Source organism: Rhea americana, unplaced genomic scaffold, assembly GCF_003343005.1.
Source record: "Rhea americana isolate MKP2758 unplaced genomic scaffold, rheAme1 scaffold_2, whole genome shotgun sequence".
Lineage (NCBI taxonomy): Eukaryota > Metazoa > Chordata > Aves > Rheiformes > Rheidae > Rhea > Rhea americana.
In genome coordinates this window covers 13,778,737-13,801,865 of record NW_028186149.1, presented here as the reverse complement: position 1 = coordinate 13,801,865, position 23,129 = coordinate 13,778,737, and the positions used below count along the sequence as shown (strand labels likewise).

Here is a 23,129-nt window from a genome sequence, read left to right as displayed (position 1 = left end):
AACAAATCTCAAAGTGAGATCAAAAACTGACATATTTTAAATGCTTTTCATTCTCTAGTTTGTGGTCTCTTAGGGGTGTTATTCTAAAATGTACATCTCTGTATGAAATTACTTTTTTATCACATTGTGTATARTGAAAAGAAATGTTTGAATATTGTTCTGTAATTTGAAAATGAACAAACAAATGAAAGAACAAGTGCTGGGTAGCATAAAAGATAAGCATAGTATACAGTGGGTAGTTTACTGCAGAAAACATTAGTATACAAAAAAGAAAGAAAGAAAGAAAGAAAGAAAGAAAAACACAAAGAAAATGAAAAAAAAAAAAGAGCAAAATTTCAAGACAAAACCCCCAAAGCCTTGCTAGGCTAAATTTCCTCCTCCTCCTTTGAACAGACTACACAGATTTTGTTGACTAATTGAGATCAATCCCAGTTGTAAATCACCTCACTATCCTACAGCTTTAATTAAGCTACCAGAGGGAGTTGTTTATCAATTAACATTTGTTACAAATTATTAGTAATTATATGGACTTTGCATATGTACTTCAGCCAGTAAAGACCAARCCATACTTCCCTACGACAGAAATTAATTCAGATATATTTCTTACAAGAAAAGTTGAATCAGCACAAAAATATGGAAATTACATTGGTGTAGGAAAACCTAAAATAATCCATGGTATTATTTTTAACAAAATGCAACAAATTTTAACATATCTTGTGCACACAGACAGCAACTTACATTATGTGACTGAAGTTAGTCAAACGCCTTTTAAACAATGGTAGCTTGCTGTGAAGGGCTGCATGCATTTCCTTTTTCAGTAACAAACATCTTAAATAAGGAACATTAGGTAAAAGTTGATAATGTATTCAAACATTAAAGCTACCTATTGCTCTGTGCAGTACATTCTGTGATAATTTTAATTGGCTTAATTGAGATGCACAAGTCTGATTAATGTTTAATTCCTTTATATTAAAAAAGAGAGAGTCAAGTAGTTCGACATTTCTTCAATTATGTTAGATCTTTCTAGACTTCAAAGGAATGTTACAGTAGACAGCCAGATACTGGAGAAACTGATTAAAGAATAAAGACTGCTCATTATAATCTAAGAGTACAAAATTGGTTTGTGTAGCCTTTGAAAGTTGAAATTAAGAGCTGTTGAGCTAAAACTCAAGCTAGAGTAATTAACCCAATTTATAGCCATCTTTGCTTACCTGGTTGACTAAGATTAGTAATTTGAAATGATCCACTAGATTCACTGGCTCATTTATAATTCATTCTATGACCAATGACAAACATTTTATCCATATTAAAACCTTTATTTATGAGACACTTAGTGCCCCCCCCTTTTTTTTTTAATTACTTAGGGTAGAAACTTGATAATTCACACTAATAAGCAGACAGGCTGTTCAAAGATCAATGAATTTTTTTTTCAATTTGTGACTATAAGTAGTAAGAAGTAAAAGATCACAGAATATTTTGGAATATCACAAGTGTTGTATTAGATGTATCTTGTATTAAATTTCATATCACTACCATAGTTGCCCTTTGCTAAKACAGTTTTAGGGGCAAGCAGAAAGGAACAGTCTGTTCCTGTAGGATACAAGTGGATAAATCAAAACTAATGAGCATTAAAGGGATAACTGAACTTCTGCTGTAATACTAAAAGACTGGGTTGTGAAGTCTTTTAAAATTAGCTGTATTGGCAAGAGTTTTAAAGCTTGTCTCCACCAGCAACAAACACTTAATCAATTGATTTTAAAAGATTGTGGCTTTTGACCAGAATAATGGCTTAAATTGCAAAGCCAATATGCTTGACTGAAGTCAGACTTACCTATTTCCTATCTGGAATGCTTCATTAAGAGAAGAAAATCTAACAAACTATAATGAATTGTTACCAAGTCATTCACAGAAAGTAAAACCCGAGCACTAAAAAGGAGTCAGAAAAGCAGAGAGAGAGAGCCTATTTAGCCAATTGAAAGCAACTGTGTTATAGAGTGTATTTGATAATCATCCTAATGATTTAGTGATTCAATAGGGAGCCCTACATCCAGCCACAAGCATATGGGCTAAATGAAAAACACCCCACACTGACTGACTTAAAGGTCTGCAGATCAAAGACTACAACAAATGAATAGAAGCTTTTCATATGTAAGTAGTATAGTGGTCAAGGGCATGCCAGAATGCAGTCAAACCTTTGAATACAGTATTTTTCATAATATTACACAAGCCTGTTAAATGTAACTAAACATAAAAAGGTATCAACACCCGATAGTTTCCCATCTGATGAAAACTCAAGTTCCACTGACATCAGTTGAAGCAAAGATAATTTTCATTCCCCTAGAAGATATGTCAGCTGTTTGTAGCATCTCACTAGTACTTTGTTATATTGGAGATGTAAGAAAGAAGAATTTTGCTTCTTCCCTTTTTCCACGTTGAAGTAGAAGCTTACTCAGATACTGAAGTGTAGGTGTTGTAAGGCCTCTGTTTTTCTCTGGATTATCAGATTTACACTTGATTAAGAAAAATTAAACCAAAACAATTATGACACCAAAATCACAACCATCTACACTGCCATTACAAATATGTATTTGAATTTGTACATTWGCGCAAGTGCCAGCTAACACAACTCTTACAAAGAAAGATATCTTAATTTCTGGAAAATAACGAATTAGCACTCAGGCAAACAGCCCCAAATCTTAACTATCACAGAGAGGCTACAGGATGTGATTGCTTGAACAAGCTGAGTCGCTCTACACCAGAGCTAGGAAAAACAAAAACAACAACAACAACAAAAACCCAAACCTTTTGCTAAATTAGTTCAGGCAGGTCTTTTGTAACCAACCTCTGAAAAAATTGTGGTGAAGAATAACTAGTCTTGCCTGCAYTAATCTGCCACAGCATGGAGCATGGAAAACACCACATTCAGGAACTAGCTGTTTCTGCTAGAACAGCATGCACTGTGTCATCGCAGAGTGCTTGAATTCTTGTCTGGAAAATCTGAGAGCTACCCGTTCCAGTTTCCACTGCTTGTCACAGCAGTAATGAATACCACCTAGCATACAATTCCACTGCTATGAAAGCAGCCTCTTTATCTGATACCACAGAAAGATGGGCATATTTTCTCAATATTTAGAGCTCTTACAAGCTATGATAACCTGAGATTTCTTGTCCTCTTTCAATAACATGGCTATTTCACCACCTCACTTGGGAGAATATTCCTAAGCTCCCCATATCTATTGAGGCTTTACACATATAAAAGTTGTCATTGTGTGGTACTCTAGAGTACAAAGACTTGTCTTATTCAGTTATATTTTAACCCTGCACTATGTGGYTTTACAAATGGGATCTACGATTGCCCTTTTCCGAAAATCTTTTTCCATAATGCTCTCTGGGTATGTAAAAAGGTTCTAGTATAAATTTTAACAAGTTGTTCCTATGGCATTAATAATAACCTATTAAGTTACTTGAACAGTTTATATTTTTGCATAATTCTTGTAGTTCTTTGGATGGACTGTGAGAGTTACTAAAATACAGTAATCTACACTCCTGCCCTGTCAGTCTCCTCCACTGGCCCAGCTTCTCCTTCCTTTTGTACAATAACTAAAAAAAAAAGTGATCAGGCCTTCACCCTATTAATTTGCATCAGCTGTCACAAATTAAGCAGAGCAACATTCACATGACAGACCTCAYGTACCATGAGATCGTGAAAGTAGTGTTGATTAATCCATAGAAGTCAGTCATCTTTCCGCAATAACGCCAAAACTTGCATTTAAGAAATYTCTCATACTGCAGATGATCTCTTTTGGACATAAAACACAACATAAAGGTATAAAGGATATTTGTCAACCGCAATTAAATACTTTTACATTTCTATTCCTGAGTGTCCAAGTATCCTATTAAAGAGATACCATCTTTCATCTCAGAGGCAGCTACATTTTATTGATGTGTATCTCATAATATTTTTAAAGCACTGGGAATCCCTTGGAAGGTAAGACACTATTTAATAAGTTCATCGGGATCCATCCTTATTTTGTCATTGCCTGACCTGCCAAATTACATGTTGCAAGAATGAAAAAAACAGCAGCCTACAAACTAAGTACTTTCCTGATCTATCCTGCATGTTCAGTACAGATAATGGGAAATGCTTGCAGTCTTGGGAATGCTCACCTGGATGCATGGTAAAGAGCAAGTAGCCTAGGCTACAAGCTCCATACTTGTCTGCAGGGAGCTCCGGCAGATTTCACATCTAATTGTGAAGTTTCCTTATCTGCTCAAAAATGCTCATGAACGCAACAATATTTTTGAATCTTCACTGTTGGCTGAATCTGACAAAACTCCCAGTATCATATCTCTCTCTCATCTTGAACAGGATCTTGTTAGTACACATTAGAACTTGTTAAAGATTAATTCTTAAAGCATTCTCAAGCTTTCTCTTCCAACAAAGGAAACATCAATTATAGGCTCACACATAAACTTTGCCCCATCTTGAATACTTGCTGCCCTTTATAAATCTTAGATTTCTTCCCCTTGTGTGTGTTCAAAGGAGAGATTTTATTGCCTCCAGGGGTTGTTAAACTGATTGCAATACCACGTATTTAGAGCAGTTCAGTGGGAATTAAGCTGGTTCAGTGCTGTCAGACCTAGAATATAGCTGTCAAATAGCATTACAAGTAAAACACCCTTGATAAGAAATAAAGACCAAATGTCAAAATAAAAAAAAAAAAAAAAAAAAAAAAAAAAAAAAAAAAAAAAAAAAAAAAAAAACAGCAGCACTACAGACCTAGCTTGCCAATGAAAAAAAAATGCAGTATTTCGCACATTATGGTAGCTACGCTTTTGTGATGCTACATAGTTAAAAGTATTTCGGTTTCCAGTTTCTATAATTTCTTGCTTATACAATTGGATCATAAAAATGTGTCTCAAACCTACCTTGGGTTCAAAGAAGCAATGCTTAAAATCTTGCTTTAACTGCCTTTCTCTCTTCTATAAAGAAGAAAAACAAAACCTCAAATTCATTAATCATTTTCTAAGTATTAGCCATACATAAATTAAAATAGTCATCTTGGCTTAGAATTGCTTCATGTTGTTACAGCATAAAGGTTCAACTTTGGGAAATCTGTAACTTCTCACTACAATACAACCTACTAGGTACAGTTATCCCAATTTGTGGATTGTTGTTTTGTTTCAGTGATTATACTACATACAGAATTGCTCCATTTCTTATGCTTTTCTTGTAGATCTAAGTATTTGTTGTTTGAAGAATTAACATGCAAAAAATATCCTAATGCTTAATTACTTACTATTCTAATATGTACCTACTAGGTACCTACTCTAATATGTAAACACTTGTGATGTAAGTATTAGAATAAAAAGATAATACAGCTTTTATAAATGTGTGTTCACTCCTGATAAAGCTAAAAATAGATATTGTTCCCATATACAAATGAAAAACAAGATTTTAAAACCTTAGTAAAATAATTACCTAGAGACATCTTCAAATTCACTTATCCAAAGGAGACGGGGTTCAAAGTAACATGTCTGAAAWTTGGTTAAGATAAAGCAGGAGGTATTTCAAAATGCCTGCAATAATTTAGTGTTATAGTTTCAGTTGGAGTAATTATTTCAAGATTCTGCCTACAGAGGATGAGGGAGGAAAGGTTGGTATACAAAAGGAAGACACAGAAAATCTAATAAAATATCCTTCAAAAAAAAGCATTTTAAATCTTTAAATATAGTGTACAGCTCCCTAGGACTCACTGATGTCTTGCGGATGAACAAATAGTGGTAAGAAAAACAAAAACCACAATCCAAAGCACATTAAGACTAAGAATGTGGAAGCTGAACTGTGTTCTCCGTGGCATTCAAAGGTGGCCACCTGTTGACAGCAGTGAAAGTTCTGGCACACATATAAGATAAAATTAGTACCATATCTTTAAAATAYGAACGTTTCGACAAAAATCTACAAAAATACTAATAGTATTAGGAGGAGTATGAATATTATCTCCTGATTTAAATCCGTAAAATATTTTATGTCTCTGAAATATACKATCAAAGGGCAGACAGCACCTTTGTGCTTACTGCCTTTTACTAAATTTACAAGTTTGTATAAGCCCTTTTTCCTGCTTTTTATTAAAACACTATAAACAAAGGAGCCAAATTCATAACTACCCGAGGTTTAACAGAGAAACTTGCATGTGGCTGGAAGAACCTGGGTTTCAAGTATGCATATAGAAGACAAAGAGGACAAGACCAAGGAATCATTTCCAYTCCAACAGTTTTGATCAGATTGTATAAAATTTAAGAGCTGGTGGGCTGTGAAATTCACTGTCTTCAGTGAATCTACATGGTATGAAAGTTAACTCTAAAACTGACCATAACATTCCAATAGAGTATTTCTTTTTTTCTTAAATGAAAGATCTGTGTCAGAACTGAAATCCATATAAAGCATGACTACTGCCAACTTCAAAAGCTGATCTTCATTATCAATCCAGCCCAAATTTCTCTAAACTCACTGCATAGTATTATGCAATACTAGTACCAGGCAGCTAGAGTAGTTAAACAGCACAGCACTTAAAAAAAAATCACTCTAAAGAAGAAAATAAATGTTGCAGTATATTTARTGAAGTAAATTTAACTTTCTGCATTAATGATCAGCATTCATGATTAATGCCTGAACTACTGCATGGGGTATTCCCTTTTGGAGGAACTTCATAAGAATCAGCTTTCACTTACTTGCATTCTTGCTTTAATACTTTCTCTGTTCCTCTTGTAGAATGTTTACAGTTCAGTAACTGACACTGGAGGAGTAACTGATTTAAAACTCAATGTCATTATTTCATAACTACACTTAAGGAATGAAAGGAGAACAGCACATCACCACTGAATAATATGCATAATTTCATATTGCAAGATAAATGAGGCTAAGATAGGGTTTTTACCCAAAAATCAATTCAGAGCTGCAGGCAAATCTTTTGTTCCTTTTCTCTTCTTTAAATGAAGCAGGAGATACCTCTGCATGATTTCAACATTGTCTCCATTTATGTATTTCCCATGTGCTGTCAGTAATTATAGATTTTGGCACAGAACAGCACAAGTTTGACACTACTAATGTTGAAAGCTGTCCTTTAATTGTTTTTGCAAATGATTTTTTCTCTGTGTATGGCTACTTGACAACCAGTTTATCCATATTTCAGGAAAGGCTGTTGGGGGTATTTTTGTATTTTACAGAAAAATTTCAAGGCTTTTTTTTTATTAATTTTTAATCAGCAAGTAAGAGCACCAACCAATGCATCAAACTGACATGAGCATCATAGAAAAAAATGTTTTGAGCTTTATTTAAAAATAGGACTTTGCTGCCCTCTAGCTGTCAATTTCCAGACTACTTTGGGAAAGAAAACATGAGAAGTGTGCGCAAAGTCCCAGATTTTTCCCAGAATACTAAAAAGAGCTCAGAATTCAGTGATGATTACATGATCTGTCTCAAATATGMCTTTTTCTGCCTGCAATCATCTTCCTCATTTATTATACTTTAACAAAAACTAGAGAATGTTATAAAACTCTGGAAAACATGAAAAAACACCCAATCAGYTCTTTCACTTGTAATTAAACAAGAGGGTTCACACCAACCATGGGAAGAATAACTTTTACAAGCTTTTAATTATATTCAGCTGGAAACCACTTCCCTAATAGTCATTCACTCAATCATTCATTACTGGGGCTGCCAGAGTGGCTTCCCACAGCCAAAAGCCACTTTATTTCTTTTTCTATTAAGTACTGTGTTCACTGTATGCTGGAGAAGATAACAGCCATGCTTCTACCTCTGCTTTCTCTCGCAGTCTACCCTTTTAAAGGGTATATTCTTCACAAGTTTGGGGTTTGTTTGCTCTGTTGTGAAAGGCATGATCTGCTAAAGAAAACAGTAAAAAAAAAAAAAAAAAAAGTTTGAGTCCCTGCCTCAGCTGATGCATGTGCACGTGCTGAAGTGTTCAGCATCTCCAGTTGCCATCTCTGAAATAAAAGCTCTTCCTTACTTTCACTCTTCCATCAGAAATTGAAGTCACATTTGTGCCAAACACCCATGGTGACTAGAGGACTAGCAAACTTCTACAGCACAAATAATGAGAAGTCAAATGCTGTTAGTTAAATGGGAACAGAGTTTCACGCCTCCTGTTTAAACCTGTGGTTAGTTTGTTCATTTCTTTTAATGCTCATTTAATTAAAACACAAGGGAGGAAAAATCTCTTTGAATCCTCCATAGCCTATGCATCCTATCCTCTCACAGGTGGTGAAAGCCTCCTACATTCCCAATTATTTCTGCAAAATATGGAAACCAAGACAGTGTTCTTAATATTGTGACAGTTAAAAACCAAGTAGGAAAACTCAAGTTCTGCTTATATGAAACAAAGAGCTAAGACCACTGACTTMATTTCCTTTCACCTCACGTACACCCTTTAGGTTGTTTGGTAACTGAAGCCATCAGGCAAGAGAAGGTATRCATGAAATACAATGCACTGCATTTTAATAAAGCCCTAAAATGAGAGGCATCATTCAGACTACATGTACTTCACATCAGGTCAAACAGCTAGAGCAAGTACATCAAGGGAGACCCACTGTTATTCTACTTTGGCTTTGAAAATCAAYATGAACCAAATCAAGAGGGTCTACCTTTTTAAATATAGCCTTGTTTACTCTTCTTCCTTTTGTGAAAAGCCCTCCTTCGCACAGAGAAAGACCCCATCAATGGTTGCTCCAACAGGCTTTACTGCAGTAAGTCCTGAATGTTGTTATTGAAATGAAGGTATCTGTTTGTGGAGAAAAATTATCATTTGTTAGGGTTAGCAGCAAAACTTCCGAGAAACCTGGCAGGAAGATAGCACTCCTATTCTGAACAGCTTAAAAAGATGCAAAGAGGAGTATGCACTATCCAGAYAGACAGAGCCATTTCTAGGTCATGGTCTACGTTCTACCCTCTGATAAAGCTAAGACAYGAGCAATGATCATCTCAGGATTGTATCAAGCTCTGCTTCCTACCGTGGCAGAGGATAAAGAGACTCAAGAAAGTTCACTTGAGATCTCATTTTATTAACCACAGGGCTGCACAGAAACTACACCAGCAGGCTCCAGGATAAAACCTTAGGACAGAGCCAGTTAGACTTGGCAATTTGGACCCCGTTTATTTACCCTGAGTTTGTTTTAAAAAAAATGACAAAAAACAATCCTCCCTTTTTTGTGAACTTTACAGAAAAAAAATAAGGGCTGTCAAGAGGAACTGAAAACCAGGCAAGTTTTACAAGCCGTAAGTAGCAGTTTTTTGAAGGAAACTATGGAGAGTCACTTTGGAAATACAGACTCAAACACTGAATGAGTGCCTCCTTTGCTTAAGGAAAAGAAGGAGCTAAAGTAGAAGGAGTCATTTCAACAGAAGGACACAGATACAAAGTAAGCATTTTATTTAAATACAAGTCTTGGGTTTATTAAATCACAGTAAGAATCAAAGTATTTGATTCTGTTGCAGGCTCTCTCTCTTGAAACCTCAAAGCACTTAAAGCTGTTTTATAATCATTTATAATTCTCTTATCCAAGTGAGAAGTTTAAACTTATTTAATTACTTTCTCCAAAACATAAAAAGTCTTTAGAAGAGTTAAACATAACCAGAGAACCCTTGACCTCCATTCAGTTATTTTTTAAACAACACTTCCCTCTCATATAGCCATATATTCAAGCTTTATTTTTCACACTGTGCTTCCAAATAGAGGTCAAACAAATGAAAAACTAGAAGTATCACAACAAAAACTCTTTGAGGTAAACGTTTTCCAACCCATAAAAGGTCTACAAACTGGGAGGCCAATGTTAAGAACCTAACCCCTATGATTTTAGCAAAGCATTTTACTTCCATTGCCAGAGTCTGGGGCAACCTGAAGTTTCTTTTCCTGAGAAAAGTTTGTGATGCTTTCTGACCCTTTGGGCTGAAAGAAACAAACACAAGTTTTTTTGAGCACAATGCAAGATTTTGTAGTACAATTGTACTCTACCAAGAAAGCTCAATAAAACTGAAGGTAGAGCTATAATATTACTAAGGTGCATAACAGCAGGAGAGTGGAGCTGCAGAAAGAGAAACATCTTACAAATATTCTGCATTTATATACCTTTATAGTAACGTTAAAAATGGCTAATCAGCTTGTTCTGCCAATAGTACTCAGTCTGCCAATAAAGCCCAAGAGTTCCACAAAAGGTAAGATATCAACTTGAGGTTAATAGATAAAAATCAAACTCTCTTATAATTAGGATCTTTTTTAAAAAAAAAAAAAAAAGTTAAAGAACTCTGGTAACTCCAGAGCAAGTTTAGAAAAAACAATCATGACTGGTTCCAAGCTCCACTTTGAAATATAATGTGCGTCCTAGCAGCTAAAAAGTTAAAAAAAAAATTCTTACATAAAGTGGTTAAGAGTGAGCTCTGAAATAAAATGAAATTGCTTCTGCAACCTTGCATTCTTGTTTTCCATTATGAGTAATTATATTGCATGTATGTACATAATCTCAGGCATCTTAATTTATGCAATATGGAAAGATAAACTGAAGTTGCATTTATTTAGATCTAAATGTTCAATGCTGCAATTCCATCTAGGTTTAAATATAGTTTGTGTTTAAAAAATGCTAGGAAAAACATTTTTAAAAATGCTTGGGGAGCCAAAAAAACGAATCATCCCCTTTGAGTGTTCTTTTAAAGGATTAATACTTCTCTCTCTCTCTCTCTCTCTCTCCCCCCCACCCCCTCCCCCAATACTCTGGTTTCTAGCGAAATTTATTACTGATACAGAGGCTGGAGAAAACAGAGTGAATGAACAATTACAGAAAAAAAGAAAAATCAGTCCTGTATAGATGAGAAATCAGAAATAAGTGGTAAAACAAACATCAGGGCAGAGGGGAAAAATCAGAGGCAGAAGGGAGAAAAGGTCAGTCTTAGGATACTGACCTCACTTGAGAATTAGTATTTGGTAATATGACTGAGATACAGAAAGTACAGTTACTAGATAGGTGAATTCCCAGAGTATTCATAACTCTGGACACATCTGATGGGAGGTAAAATCTGGAGCCTGCAGCATTTAGTAGACAGCTCCTGCCAAAACTGGCTTCATTTGAGTACTAGAGATGTATCAAAAACTAAATGAAACCTATGAGGGAGCAAGATGAAAGGAGTAACCTGGGGTACCTCCATGACCTTGAGACACAAAGAAGATTCTGAATAGAGCAAAAGAAAAAGAAAGTATCTTATCAAAGACATAGGATTTAGCTGCCTGATTTCATAATGTTGCCTTAGCATATTAACAGGGAAATTAAGTAAATATTTAATGACAAAAAGGAAAGGGAAAAGCATAGGGTATAGTATCCAAATAAATACTAGGCCAAATTTACACTCTGAAAGCCACAACTTTCATAAAGTAGGAAACTGTTTGTTGGTTTCTGGCTGAAACAAGGCCTCTTTTTTAAGAATAAAGCTTTCATACAAAAACAAACAAAAAAAAGCTAACTACATTTAAGACTTCCTTTGTTAACTGATACATTTAACATTCTAAACAACTCATTTCAGAATACTTGACCTTTTTCTTTTGAAAATTCTTCAGTATAGAGAAAAATATTTAGAAAATTATTAGTTTGATAAAGTTTTTGCAAACATTTTTCAAATAAAAAGTCCCMCCAAAAATGAAAACCTCATTGCTCGAAAGTCTGTAGAATGGAAACAACATAATCCTGCTTGCAGAAACTTTCCTTATCATTTTTACCGGCTCTAACATCCAAAATTCAACAGTCATGAATCTCCAGCTGAAAGGAACTTCTACAGAAGAGTAAGAATAAAATTAAAATAAGTTTTGACACAAAGTTCATTTTAGCTAACCAAGTCTATGTTACTTACATTGCCAATTTACATATCATATATTTACAAATCATACATTTACATAAACATCGTAAAGCTCTTACAGGCAAAACATACAGATGTCCATCTTCTTAAGCACAGTGCTTGGCTCTTACATAGAGATGATGAGCAAGCCACAGTGCTTTGGCACAAGACTCTGTACTCTGAACATTATTTTAAACTCTCTTAAATTCACTACAACTCTCCGTCCACTGAAGTTTGCTGCAATTAAGTAACACTAAAAAGATAATAAATATTTTATTTTCAGAGCATGAAATACACCTTACCTTACCTAGGTCACCTGGTGACAAAAAGAACACTGCAATCCTGTAGGTGTCTCCCTTAGTTAAAGGGCCTCCTGAAGTTTAATAATCCCCAACTAATGTAGTATAAATCTAAGTTTACTGGGGATGGAGTTATATGTTTCCATATTCAATCTGTACAACCGGATCCTTTGTGTAAAATAAAGTATCTATGGACACAGAGACTTCTAAGTTTTAAGTAAGATCATCTCTCTTTGCCTTTCTGAATCCCCATGCAAGGAAGGGCAGACTGAAGGCCATGAACACAGAGCTGTCTTGATRCACAAAACTGAAATAAGTCAAATATGACTTTGAGTTCCCATTGGTTTGTCATCTGGAGCCTGACAGACCAGCCTCCCATTAACATTCCAGCAGAGTTGGACCAGATCCAGAAGAAAAATACTAGTTCTTAAATATACATGCAAGACACAAATGTGAAATTATATGTGAAAGATAAAATAACTTTGTTTCATTAATGTATTGATTTCTTTTCCTTATGGACTAGCTTTCATAGAGCATACATATAACTATTTCTAGGATATCAGATCAACTTTGAGTTTTTGGTTTTTTGTTTGTTTTTTTAAGAGTAGTGTGAAATGTTAGACAATTCATCTATCTTACTGAAACAGGCAGGGTGTTGCCCTGGCCATGGTGCAGTGAGTGATAGCTTTGCTGCTGACTTCAGTGCACCAAGAACTTCACACAGAACTTTCTGCTTATATCAAACGTGACTATTGTTTTTCAGTAAAAATACTGAATGAGTTTTTCTGRCAAACAGCAGATCACAAACTGAAGTAGTTCAAACTGCTTTAAAGCTGCTGCAGAAAATAAAATTAGTCTGACAATTGTGTCAGCATTAAATCTGCTTGGATAAGCCAAGTGAAATGAAAGGCTGCTAGCATATGTGTAACACCTTGTATTTAAAAATAACCCTTTACACTTGATTAATCTCTAGGTTTAAAACAGATGATGGAGGTTTACAAGAAGATTGAGTACTATTTTTTAAGCAGACCTTTTATAAATATATTAAAAACACATGTCAATGCTTCTATACAGATAGCAAAGCRGAAAAAAGGCTATAGCTGAAATGAATATAGATAGAGATTAGAAGTATACAGCAAAGTATGCAGAGTAGGGATCACACTCTTCTATCTGTGCTCTAAAATGCCTGTCAGGCTTTTAGGTTTGTGGGGGGGGGGGGGAAAAAAGAACATAAAATAACATTGCCAGGTTTCATGTGGCATGTGTAGCACAAAGGTCAATCAGTTACATTGTCAAATTATGTCTCTGTGACAGCATGAATATTGCTAGCTCACAAGTATTTGGAGAACAACTGTTATTAAAAYACAACACTGACTTTTAAAAATCAAATTCAATAAAAAGTTAAGAACCTATACAGCCACCCTCTTTACCTCTATCCATGTGAAAAATAAATGCAGATTGTGATTACATTGTGCAGACCTGTGCAGTGAATGTAGCCTTACAAGGTGCTTAGATTTAGCCTATTTCTTCTCACTTAAAGTTACATTATGCTAGACTTAAGGCATGCTTTTATTTACATCTATTCAATCTCTATTGGGAGTTTGTACACAATGCATTCGATAATTCTCTAAGTGAACAGCAGTCCAGCATCAAGAAGAGTTTCATGCAGAATACAAATAGGAAGCATTAGACGACTACCTCCCAGGGACCTCAGGTTCCCTGGGCTTACACAGGAGTTCAGGATTGGTCGATCTGTTCACCCTCAGGGGCTGTCTGGAATTATAGATCAGGGGCCTTATTGTCATACCCCAGCTGCTACACAAAGCCACTAGACGAAAGGAGATTTACGAGTATTTCAGCAGCACTGAACCAGGATACAGAAGCTATACAACTGGGAGTACAGTAGCTCTAAATCTGTAGGCATTATGCAAAAAGAAAATGTAGAGTTTGGTGTCCAGGGAGCTCTCCCAGAGCAATAGGACATCTTTGTAAACTCTCTAAAGAATAAATTTAACAGTTATTAAAGAACAACACCCTGTTATTGCAGTCACTGAACTTTACATCACAAGRAAAGATGCAAGGGATTTTCAGAAAGACATCTGTCATTTAACAGTGACAGTGACCTCAGCACTGACAAGCAATTCAAATCCCCCAGTGATGGAAATTAACCCCTTGGTACATGGTGGGTTAAGAACTCCAGCATTAAGACTGCTGCACACTGTAACAGAACATTCTGCTGAGGATTTTTACTTCACACAAACAGTACACAGAATGAAGTATATTTTAAAAATCAGAATTGTACGTAAAATCCCACTCAAAATTTAACATCATGTAAACACTATGGACAGTTTTCAAAAGGTGCAAAGGAATTTCAGGTGCAGAAATAAAGCCTTCACTGAAAACTATTCATGAAGCCATATTTTAGGACTGAGTACACAAGTAGGGAGATGAGAATCCTATTTATGTATATGCATTTCACGATTTTTTTTTTTTTTTAACCAATTTATTTATTTTCACAATTGTGTTTTACCAAGAGGTAATTCAGTCAATCAGATTCAGACTGGGGACACTCGAGATTCTGTGTAGCTATTTCATTAGTAACAGCTACTACGCTGGCCTGCAATCTGACCTGACCCTTCCTCCCAGACATAGTCSTAATGAAATTCATGAGGAGTATAGTCTTCCCATACATGCTAGACACTTAGCAGATGTTTGAGGGGAGAGGAGGAGGAGGGCAGGCCATTGAGACTACTCTGTCTCAATGACAAGAGTAGTCCCTGTGATACCCTTGGAAAACAGGGCCAGACAAGATCTAAAGAGTAGCATAGTATGGTCTTCATCCCTGCTTGCCCTCACCTCACTTTTTCTTCTGCTAATTACCTTTGTGAAAATGCATAGACAGAGTATTTCTACCTTCTGAGAGAGGTATTATGTTTGTTACTAGACAAACCTTCAGAACTAGAGAAGGCAACTACATCTGTCCTGTGCTGAACTCTACAGTAATCAAAACTGCCCATAATTGAATTGCTGAGCTCTTTCCGTCCAAAGTCTACCACACTTCGAGAGTATTGATTTCACCTAGCAACATCCCCTATGGAACGATTATTCACATTTTACAGATGAGAAACACACAAGCAAGCAACATAGTGAAGAGTCTTAAATCTGTAGTTGAATCAGCCAGAGAACTCAAATCTTCTAACTGTTAAGAGTATCTGTCAAGAGAGAAGATGCCTATTTAATGCCACAGGACACTGACAGTCCCAGATCTTTTCCTGTATGGGTTAGTTGATCAGCTCTGAATAACGTGTGACAAATTCACTTTAACATACAGGAGGTTGTGTTTAACTAAAACACACATTCTTAGCTTCTTTGGTACCCCCTGAAAGTTCCCAACAGTCTTGACTTACCTTCATAGCTTTGTGTATCATATAGAAAATCGTACAAACACAAAAACCAGATTGTTCGGAATATGCATGATCCGGAGTTCATGAGGAAGATGTAGGGCAGAAAGAAGCGAAGATGGCAATTCTCCATAACAGAACATGTGCCATGAAGACTCAATGTTTGACCAGCAGGGGATCACAAAGGCAAGCAGATTGTTTATTTCTTTTTCCCCATAACATTGGGTATTCTTCAATCCTGGAAAGCGGATGGAGGGAAGAAAAAGGGGAAAAAATAAAAAACTCCCACCCCTCTACATACAGGCAGAACTTTGTTTTAAAACAGAATCACAGGATGGTATGTGGTATGTGGAGTTTTAGTGAGAAGTCTTCCTATGTTTTTGCCTATTGATGTTCCAATTCACTCTCCACTTACTTACTCCTTTTTCTGCACCATCAGCTTTAAAGTACTAGAGGATGTGAAGACAGAAAGGTTTTTTTTTGTAGAATATGACTGGAAGCTCTTCTGTTTTAGATGCTGGAGTTCATTATATGTATTCTTAATTTATATACAAAGGCTTACTTGTCAGCTATTTGTATTTTAAATCAGTCAAGCCAGTTTAAAGACAGCTGAGTTGAGCTGCAGGACTAAGCACAGTTAAGTTACTTTTAAATGCAAGTAGAGAGTAGTGTAAACCTAAAAACAGATCAATTTTAGAAATTAATTTAAAAATAAATTAAATGGGTGATACATTACTCACTTTCATATTTAACTCAAAAATCTTCACTGCTAATAAACCTGATGTTAAATTGCAATCCTCTCAGAAATCAAGAAGTTCATTGCAGGCTGCAGACCCAAGAACATGTAGGACTTACCAAGCCCTTCTTTGCTTTAAGTGGCAACGCAGCATCAAGGAGACAGCCAAATTTCTGATGGTTCTGACATTCTTTACAATTAAGTTTCTCCTACAATCCTAAAAGCCGAGTGAGAATTTCATTCGGCTGAAAGAAAACTAGCTGAAGAAAAGCTCCAATTCCTCCATTTTAGTGCTGCCTAAAAAAAGCAAGAGGTATTCCAGCATCTCAAAAATACTGAAAGTAGACTAACATTTACAGAAAAGCTTGAAGGGATTTTTATAGAAGACTTGGCAGAAGACAGCAAGGAAGTGTGTAATTAATATTTCAGCAGGCTGAAAACTGATTTAATTTTTCCTTAGCTACCTGCATTACAGAAAAAGCCAAAACAGGAGAATCTACAGGCTCATTTTAAGATTTCAGTCCTCTTTGTAGCAAGAAACCATGCCAAATGGGTTACACCCAACAGGGGTGTAACACAAATGGTTCCATTTACCCAACGTAATCAGAAATTAATGTACACAAAAGCTGAGTGCATTTTGGCTTGAATATTTTTAAGATTMTGTACATGCAGTAGTCTATCCGATGCATATAATTTATAAGGATTGGTGCCTATACTTCTTTCTACTGTATTCTACTGACTACTTTACAAGCTCAATCCTGAAACAAAAGGCAAATATTTTCCAATATTCCTGAGAGCAAAAATAGTTAACTTCTAGTTCCAGGAACAAGTAGTCAGAACATGAGATGAGCTGTGCGTTTTCTTCAGCATGACCACCATAAACTGCCACACCATGCAGTAAAGCTCCACAAAGGGTTAAAAAAAACAATAGAACCGATGCAAGTTGTTACCAGCAGAAATAGAACGGCATTAACATCACTATGCAAGACAAATTCTTGCAATTCTTGTGCAAAGTAAATCCTCACCTGAAACGTTCCACGCAGTTTGGCTACTCAGATCACAGCAGTAGCACATCATCTCGGTTGAATCCAGTTAAGATGCTAAAAATAGCTCCACAGTTCATGCTCTAGAATAGGATTAGAGAACGATCTTGCCCATGCTCTAGGACAGCCTTTTTTGTTCCCCAGCAGATGCTTTTTAAAATATCTGCAATTACTTAACACAAGCACAGCAAAATCTCTTATCAAGGACATCAATTTTGACTCCAGGACAGGACCATACATACCAGCTGCCTAAATTGCATCCAACTGTTTCTCTCAGAAACAGCAACATCCCCAAGAAACACCTTTAGTTTCTTCCTGTTAGACAGAAACATCATCAGCTGGAAAGTGAATCACTGACAACTGCACTTTTAAGTCCAGTGGACCCACTAGGTTTCCACTTTCATTTAGTTCCCTTGGTTTATAGTAATATGGTTTATAGTTATGTTCCCAAATCCTTTGTAGTTTTATGAATAGTATCACTGCAGGCAGGCAACTTCCCAGAAAGCTCCTTTAGAAACAGATCCGGGGAAAGCTGTAAGCCATTGCAATCTACACATGTGAACAGTCAGGCAGCTGACAGCGCAACTGGTCTTTGGTAAACACAAAGGAAACCGGAAAGGTCTTTCAGCAGGAGTGTGTAAATAAACCTGTATGCTCTGGCAGGCACCTCTATCCAGAACTAATGTTTTTGAGTTTATTACTGAGATTCTGAAACAAACACTTGCCTCTCCAATCAGTTTGGAGTAACTGGGCAAGCACACAGTCAGCCTTCAATCACTCCCACTTCAGTTATTTCTATACTTTTTCTGATAAGATTTTTTAAAAAATAAATCTGATGAAACATCAGCTACAAAAGGAACTCAAGATTCCTTCTAAGCCTACAGAAAACAGAATAAATTTCTTTTCTGTATTACAGTCAACAATTGCCTCAAAATTTTCTCATCTAGGTTTAGGCCATCACTTAACATATTTCAGAAGTGAGAACAGTCCATTAGTATACAGAAAAAAAACCAAGCATGTTTTAGATCACCAGTGAAGTACAGAATACCTAAAGTTCAAAGATCCTGAGGTGGTATTAGATATAAGGACTACAAAAACAAAAATAAAATAATGACAATTCAGATAGAAGGGCTTAACTTAGCTGCTTATAGGCAACTTAATTTTCTCCAGTTGGGAAAGGAGTCACTGATAAAGACAAAATAAAAAACCCAACACTTACAGAAATTTGGGCAGCATCTCAGTTCTCTTAGCTATCTCAAGACAAGTTCTAGCACGTAACTAAACTCTTGCCAGTTTCTAGAACACTGCTACAGCTCCTGTTAAGGTGTCCTGTTAAGCTTCTTCCTCTTGTAGGGAGAGAGATCTACAAACAGAACACACAGAGTTGAGTGACCAGGACATAAGGCAGAAGGAAGATTATATCTAAAAATTAATGTAAATATGTATCTTAATCCTAGTCTTAAAATGAGAAGAGGAAAGTGAATGTTTAGACCTCTAAGAAGTATTTTCTTTAAACTTATACATCCAAAGGAATAGTGTTCAGTTGGCTACAGGCTTGACATATCTTTCAGTCAATCCCTGCTAACTTTCATTTCGAATCTAAACTGCTTACTGCTTACAGATTTAACAGCTACATCTATATCATGCTTTTTTTTTTTTTTTTTTTTTTTTTTTTTTTTTTTTAAATAGGAAAATAAGCCAGGCAGGAAACAAGAGGTCAAGACACCAAACCCAGTTTCCTCTCTCCTTCCTCACAGTGTTGTATTTTTAGCTCTCCCACCTATACTAAAAACCAATAGCAAAACAATTACAACACACATTCTCCAGAGCTGATAGCCACTGGTCTTTCTGAGGGCCTAATATCTAAATCAAGTACTTCCCCACAATACGCTCTTCCCCAGTTCTACCTCAGATCATCCAAAAAGTAAATTTGTTCTCTTTTGAGGTAAGGGGCCTTTTAATTCTCTTTAACCTCCCTTCACTCTTTTATACCTTTGTGTACAGTTATGACTATAAACAAACACAAAGGTCTTCCAAAGGAAAGGCACAATATATGATGAGATTTTGAAACAGATTGACTTTAATGATTGCAAGGGATTGTGTGGACAGTTACTTCTGCTAAAAATGTATCACATTTTAGTGAAAAATTAAGTAAGTTATTTAGCTGTACTTACAAAAATTTAAACCAGACCTTCCATTTCTCCTTAGTCAAAAGCTAGATTAGAAGGAACTTTTGGAGGAAAAAAAAATGCATTGATGCAATTTCTAAGACAGCCAACTGTAAACAGCATCTAAATATACCAAAAGCAACCTTCCCTAGACACACAATGAAGGCTAAGCACAAGCGTGTCCTGGTAGGTGGAATCTGAATACATCAGAATTCAGCAACAAATAACATTAGTTGCTAAGATTAAATAATTGCTTTAAACAACCAGTTTTAAGTAATCATAGTATTCATCAAAATAAATGTTGAAACCAAATTTGTATTTAGTGTGGGGAAATACTTGTAACACTTTACTGTAGACACTTTAAACAGTAACATTTCTTAAGTATTTTATTGCTACAAACTGGTACATCTTATCACAAAAAGCTACAAGGCATATTATAACACATATTCTATTATACAGAGTGCAATGCAGTTCCAAGAACAGCCACACTCACAGCACAATTTCTGAAGTATACTCATTCTGTACTAAGAGGTAAATATTATAAGCTTATGCTATAAAGCATTTAAAATATTTACCCCACAAGCATTGTTTCAAGTGATTAGACCAAAAATTCTTATTATATCCAACTTTCAGTACACACACCAAAAAAATAGGATGCTTAAAAAAATATACAACACGATGTTTCAGTCTGCTCTAACAGTCAGTTTGCTATAAAAAGCTCAACTAAAATAATTTCATTTTAAACAAAAATCAGAAACACATAGGAATTATATAAACAAGTTCTCCACAGAATGGAATGCATGCATAGGGTGGGGAATCCTACACAACTTTCATCTGAGACTATTAAAAAGTCTTAGCCACTTTAGAACAGAAATAAAAAGCTCTTTCTCCCTCCCTTCCCCCCCATTATTGTCTTMATTTTCTTGCACTTAGTTATCTTCAGTGTGGTCTAAAGTAAAATCAGTTTGTTCTTCAGTTTCTTCTTCCTCTTCCTCCTCCTCTTCTTCCTCCCCCTCAGCTGGCTCATCAGCTTTGTCTTCTTCTTCTGTCTGCTGCTCCTGAGCCTGATCATTAATTTCAAAAGGATTTTCACCCTGAAGTAGAAAAATGAAAACAAGTATTTTGATGTTTCAAGCTTAAAATAAAACAATGCCGATCATTTCAGTGAATGAGAAGGGCAGCCACTAAGAAATGCTATGGTGAAAAACTCTTGAAAATAAATGCTAGAAGTTTTGATTTGCCACAAGAGCAATATTAAACACAATTGATTTAAAATTTAAAATTGAAAACATCTCGTTTTTATGCACACAGACAGTTTTACAGTGCTGTAAATCAAGATTCTACTTTCATTTAAAACAGTTCATTAGAAGTCACATTTAGAAAAATTCAAAGTGTGTTATATACAAAACTTCAGTTTAACTTCAACACTCTGCAAATTAAAATTGTATGCTTAAATTTTAACATCTTTTTGTTAAGAACTCTAGCTGCTTCCTTTTTTGCCCCCAATGAGAAACTAATCAGAACTAAAAAATCCATTTCTTTAGGATTTTCATTACTTACAAAGTCAGTCTATTCATGCTGAATAATTCTGTCAGAGACAAACTCTTCAGTAAATTAAAAAGCAGATTAAACATGGAATCAATTACATTGACTAGCTTAAAATTCACTCCATCAGCGATTTAGAAAAATATCAACTAGGTTTCTCAGGGTATTTTAAATATGTTGACATTCTAGTTGAATGGTTTCTCTATTTCATAAGATAATTCACTGCAAGATCTATGTCAGCTTTCAGTTTTTCAGATATTTAAGAACTATGAATAATCAACAGGCAATAAAGAAAGAGTAAAATGAAGTATTGAGAGCTTCTTTCCCAAAACTTTTCATGTTCAAACAGCTGATGGAACAAGTCTGATCTCAACTTGACACTAATCACTAACTACAGTAAGACTGGATTTCCAAGAAAAATATTTAAAAGATGATCCAAAAAGAAACACTGAATACTAGACATCTTGTCCTTTTTTGCTCACTTAGAAAAGAAACATCACCAATTTTACTTCGATTTTATTTTTCGGGTAGGGTCTTCCAGGTGGCCTAAAACCACTGAAATATTAGAAAGCTGAGAAAACCTTTAACAACAACACTAAACTCCACAGCTTGCCATCCTTTTTATTTTAACTTCAAAAAAAGGAAAGAAATAAAACTAGATTTTAAAGGTGCCCTAAAATAAGTAGAATTCTTTGAGACAATTTGATTCAAACCACAAGATAAATCTGTGCATGCACATCACATCAGCCTACAGCTGTTATTAATAAGAATAATCAAATGACTGTCCAAAGTTGTAGCTACCACATATAAATCCCACAAATGAAGTAGTATCTTAAAGAACCATAAATATTTAAGTTTGGCTTTTTAAAAGTTGGTCCTCATACATAAAAATCAAGTATACGGAGAGATAATATAACAACTTATCTGGGCCCTATGAGAACAACAAAGCCCCAAATCTCACAGTTGAAGTTCATACCATCTTAGGTAAGCTGCTATTACTGTCAGGTTTCCAGTAGGCACTATGGGACTAAAAATACCAAGGAGTAACTTTAATGACTTTGTAACAGTCTAGTAATGTCTAATAATGAAGTACCAAGAATATCTTATTCGCTCAGTAAATTGGTTCATTATAGAAGTGTACTGAAAGATGAGCACCTGGGATCCACTCCCTTATTTTCAGACATTAGCCAGAGCCTTCACTTTGGCAAAGTCTTGCAAAATATAGCAGGCAGTAAATATCTTTAAAACTGAGCACCTACTATCTATCAGCAGGCCATTCATCCCCAAGTACATTAGTCTGTCATCCTCCAAGCAGTTACTCAGTACCTCTATAAGGCAACCAAAATGGCTTGTGCAGTTACATAGGCAAGATAGATACAGCTTTTGCTCTCTGTAGAGAAACCATTAGATTACTCTCAGTATCAGAAGGTGGTACTTGCCCCACTGGAGAAAGAACTTTCCCTAATAYAACTTCGGTTGAGCCATGCATCTCTTGTAGAACATACATTAAAAGTGTATGGGCTTGACAGATTGTACAGAGAAACGTAGCAGTGCAAGAAGGGAAAAAAAAMCACCACCACCACAAATTTGTTTGCCTGTGTCAAGCTGTATCAGTAGGTACTGTTAAAAATCACAAGTTGCTGACTTGCAGTTTTGCTCTCCCTTTCTCAAAAAGATTTGTGATGTTGATGGCCTGCCTTTGCACCTTGGTACAAATTTACACAGCAGCCTCACAAGTCTTACCTGCTCTGAAGTCCTGCTGCCACATAACAATGCTTTCCAAAACAATGATTTCTCCTCCCYTCTCCCCAAATCCAGTCTGCACATCCACCTAAAACTGCTGTTTTCACCTGTAACCAGAATCTTTTCCTGTCCTGAAGGACTGCAGGAACCAAACATAAGCATAACATGCACCAGTTCACAACATGCTGTATAAAACTACTGGATCCCTTCAATCTATACTGTATTATTACTAGCAGTTGTTTATTCATTTGGATAAAAACTAGAGGTATTTACACAGCCAGAAGCCATCATCTGACCA

General features: G+C 35.7%; 1 protein-coding gene across 1 annotated transcript in view; it reads right to left on the bottom strand.

Annotated features, from left to right (window-relative positions):
- Nucleotides 1-19,902: 19,902 nt before the first annotated feature.
- Nucleotides 19,903-23,129, bottom strand: part of ZNF326 (zinc finger protein 326) — a 29,491-nt gene continuing 26,264 nt past the window's right edge. The window contains exon 12 of the mRNA XM_085303534.1: nucleotides 19,903-20,637. Within this exon, the coding sequence (XP_085159660.1) occupies nucleotides 20,473-20,637 (165 nt within the window). The 3' untranslated portion in view covers nucleotides 19,903-20,472. The remainder of the gene's footprint in view (nucleotides 20,638-23,129) is intronic.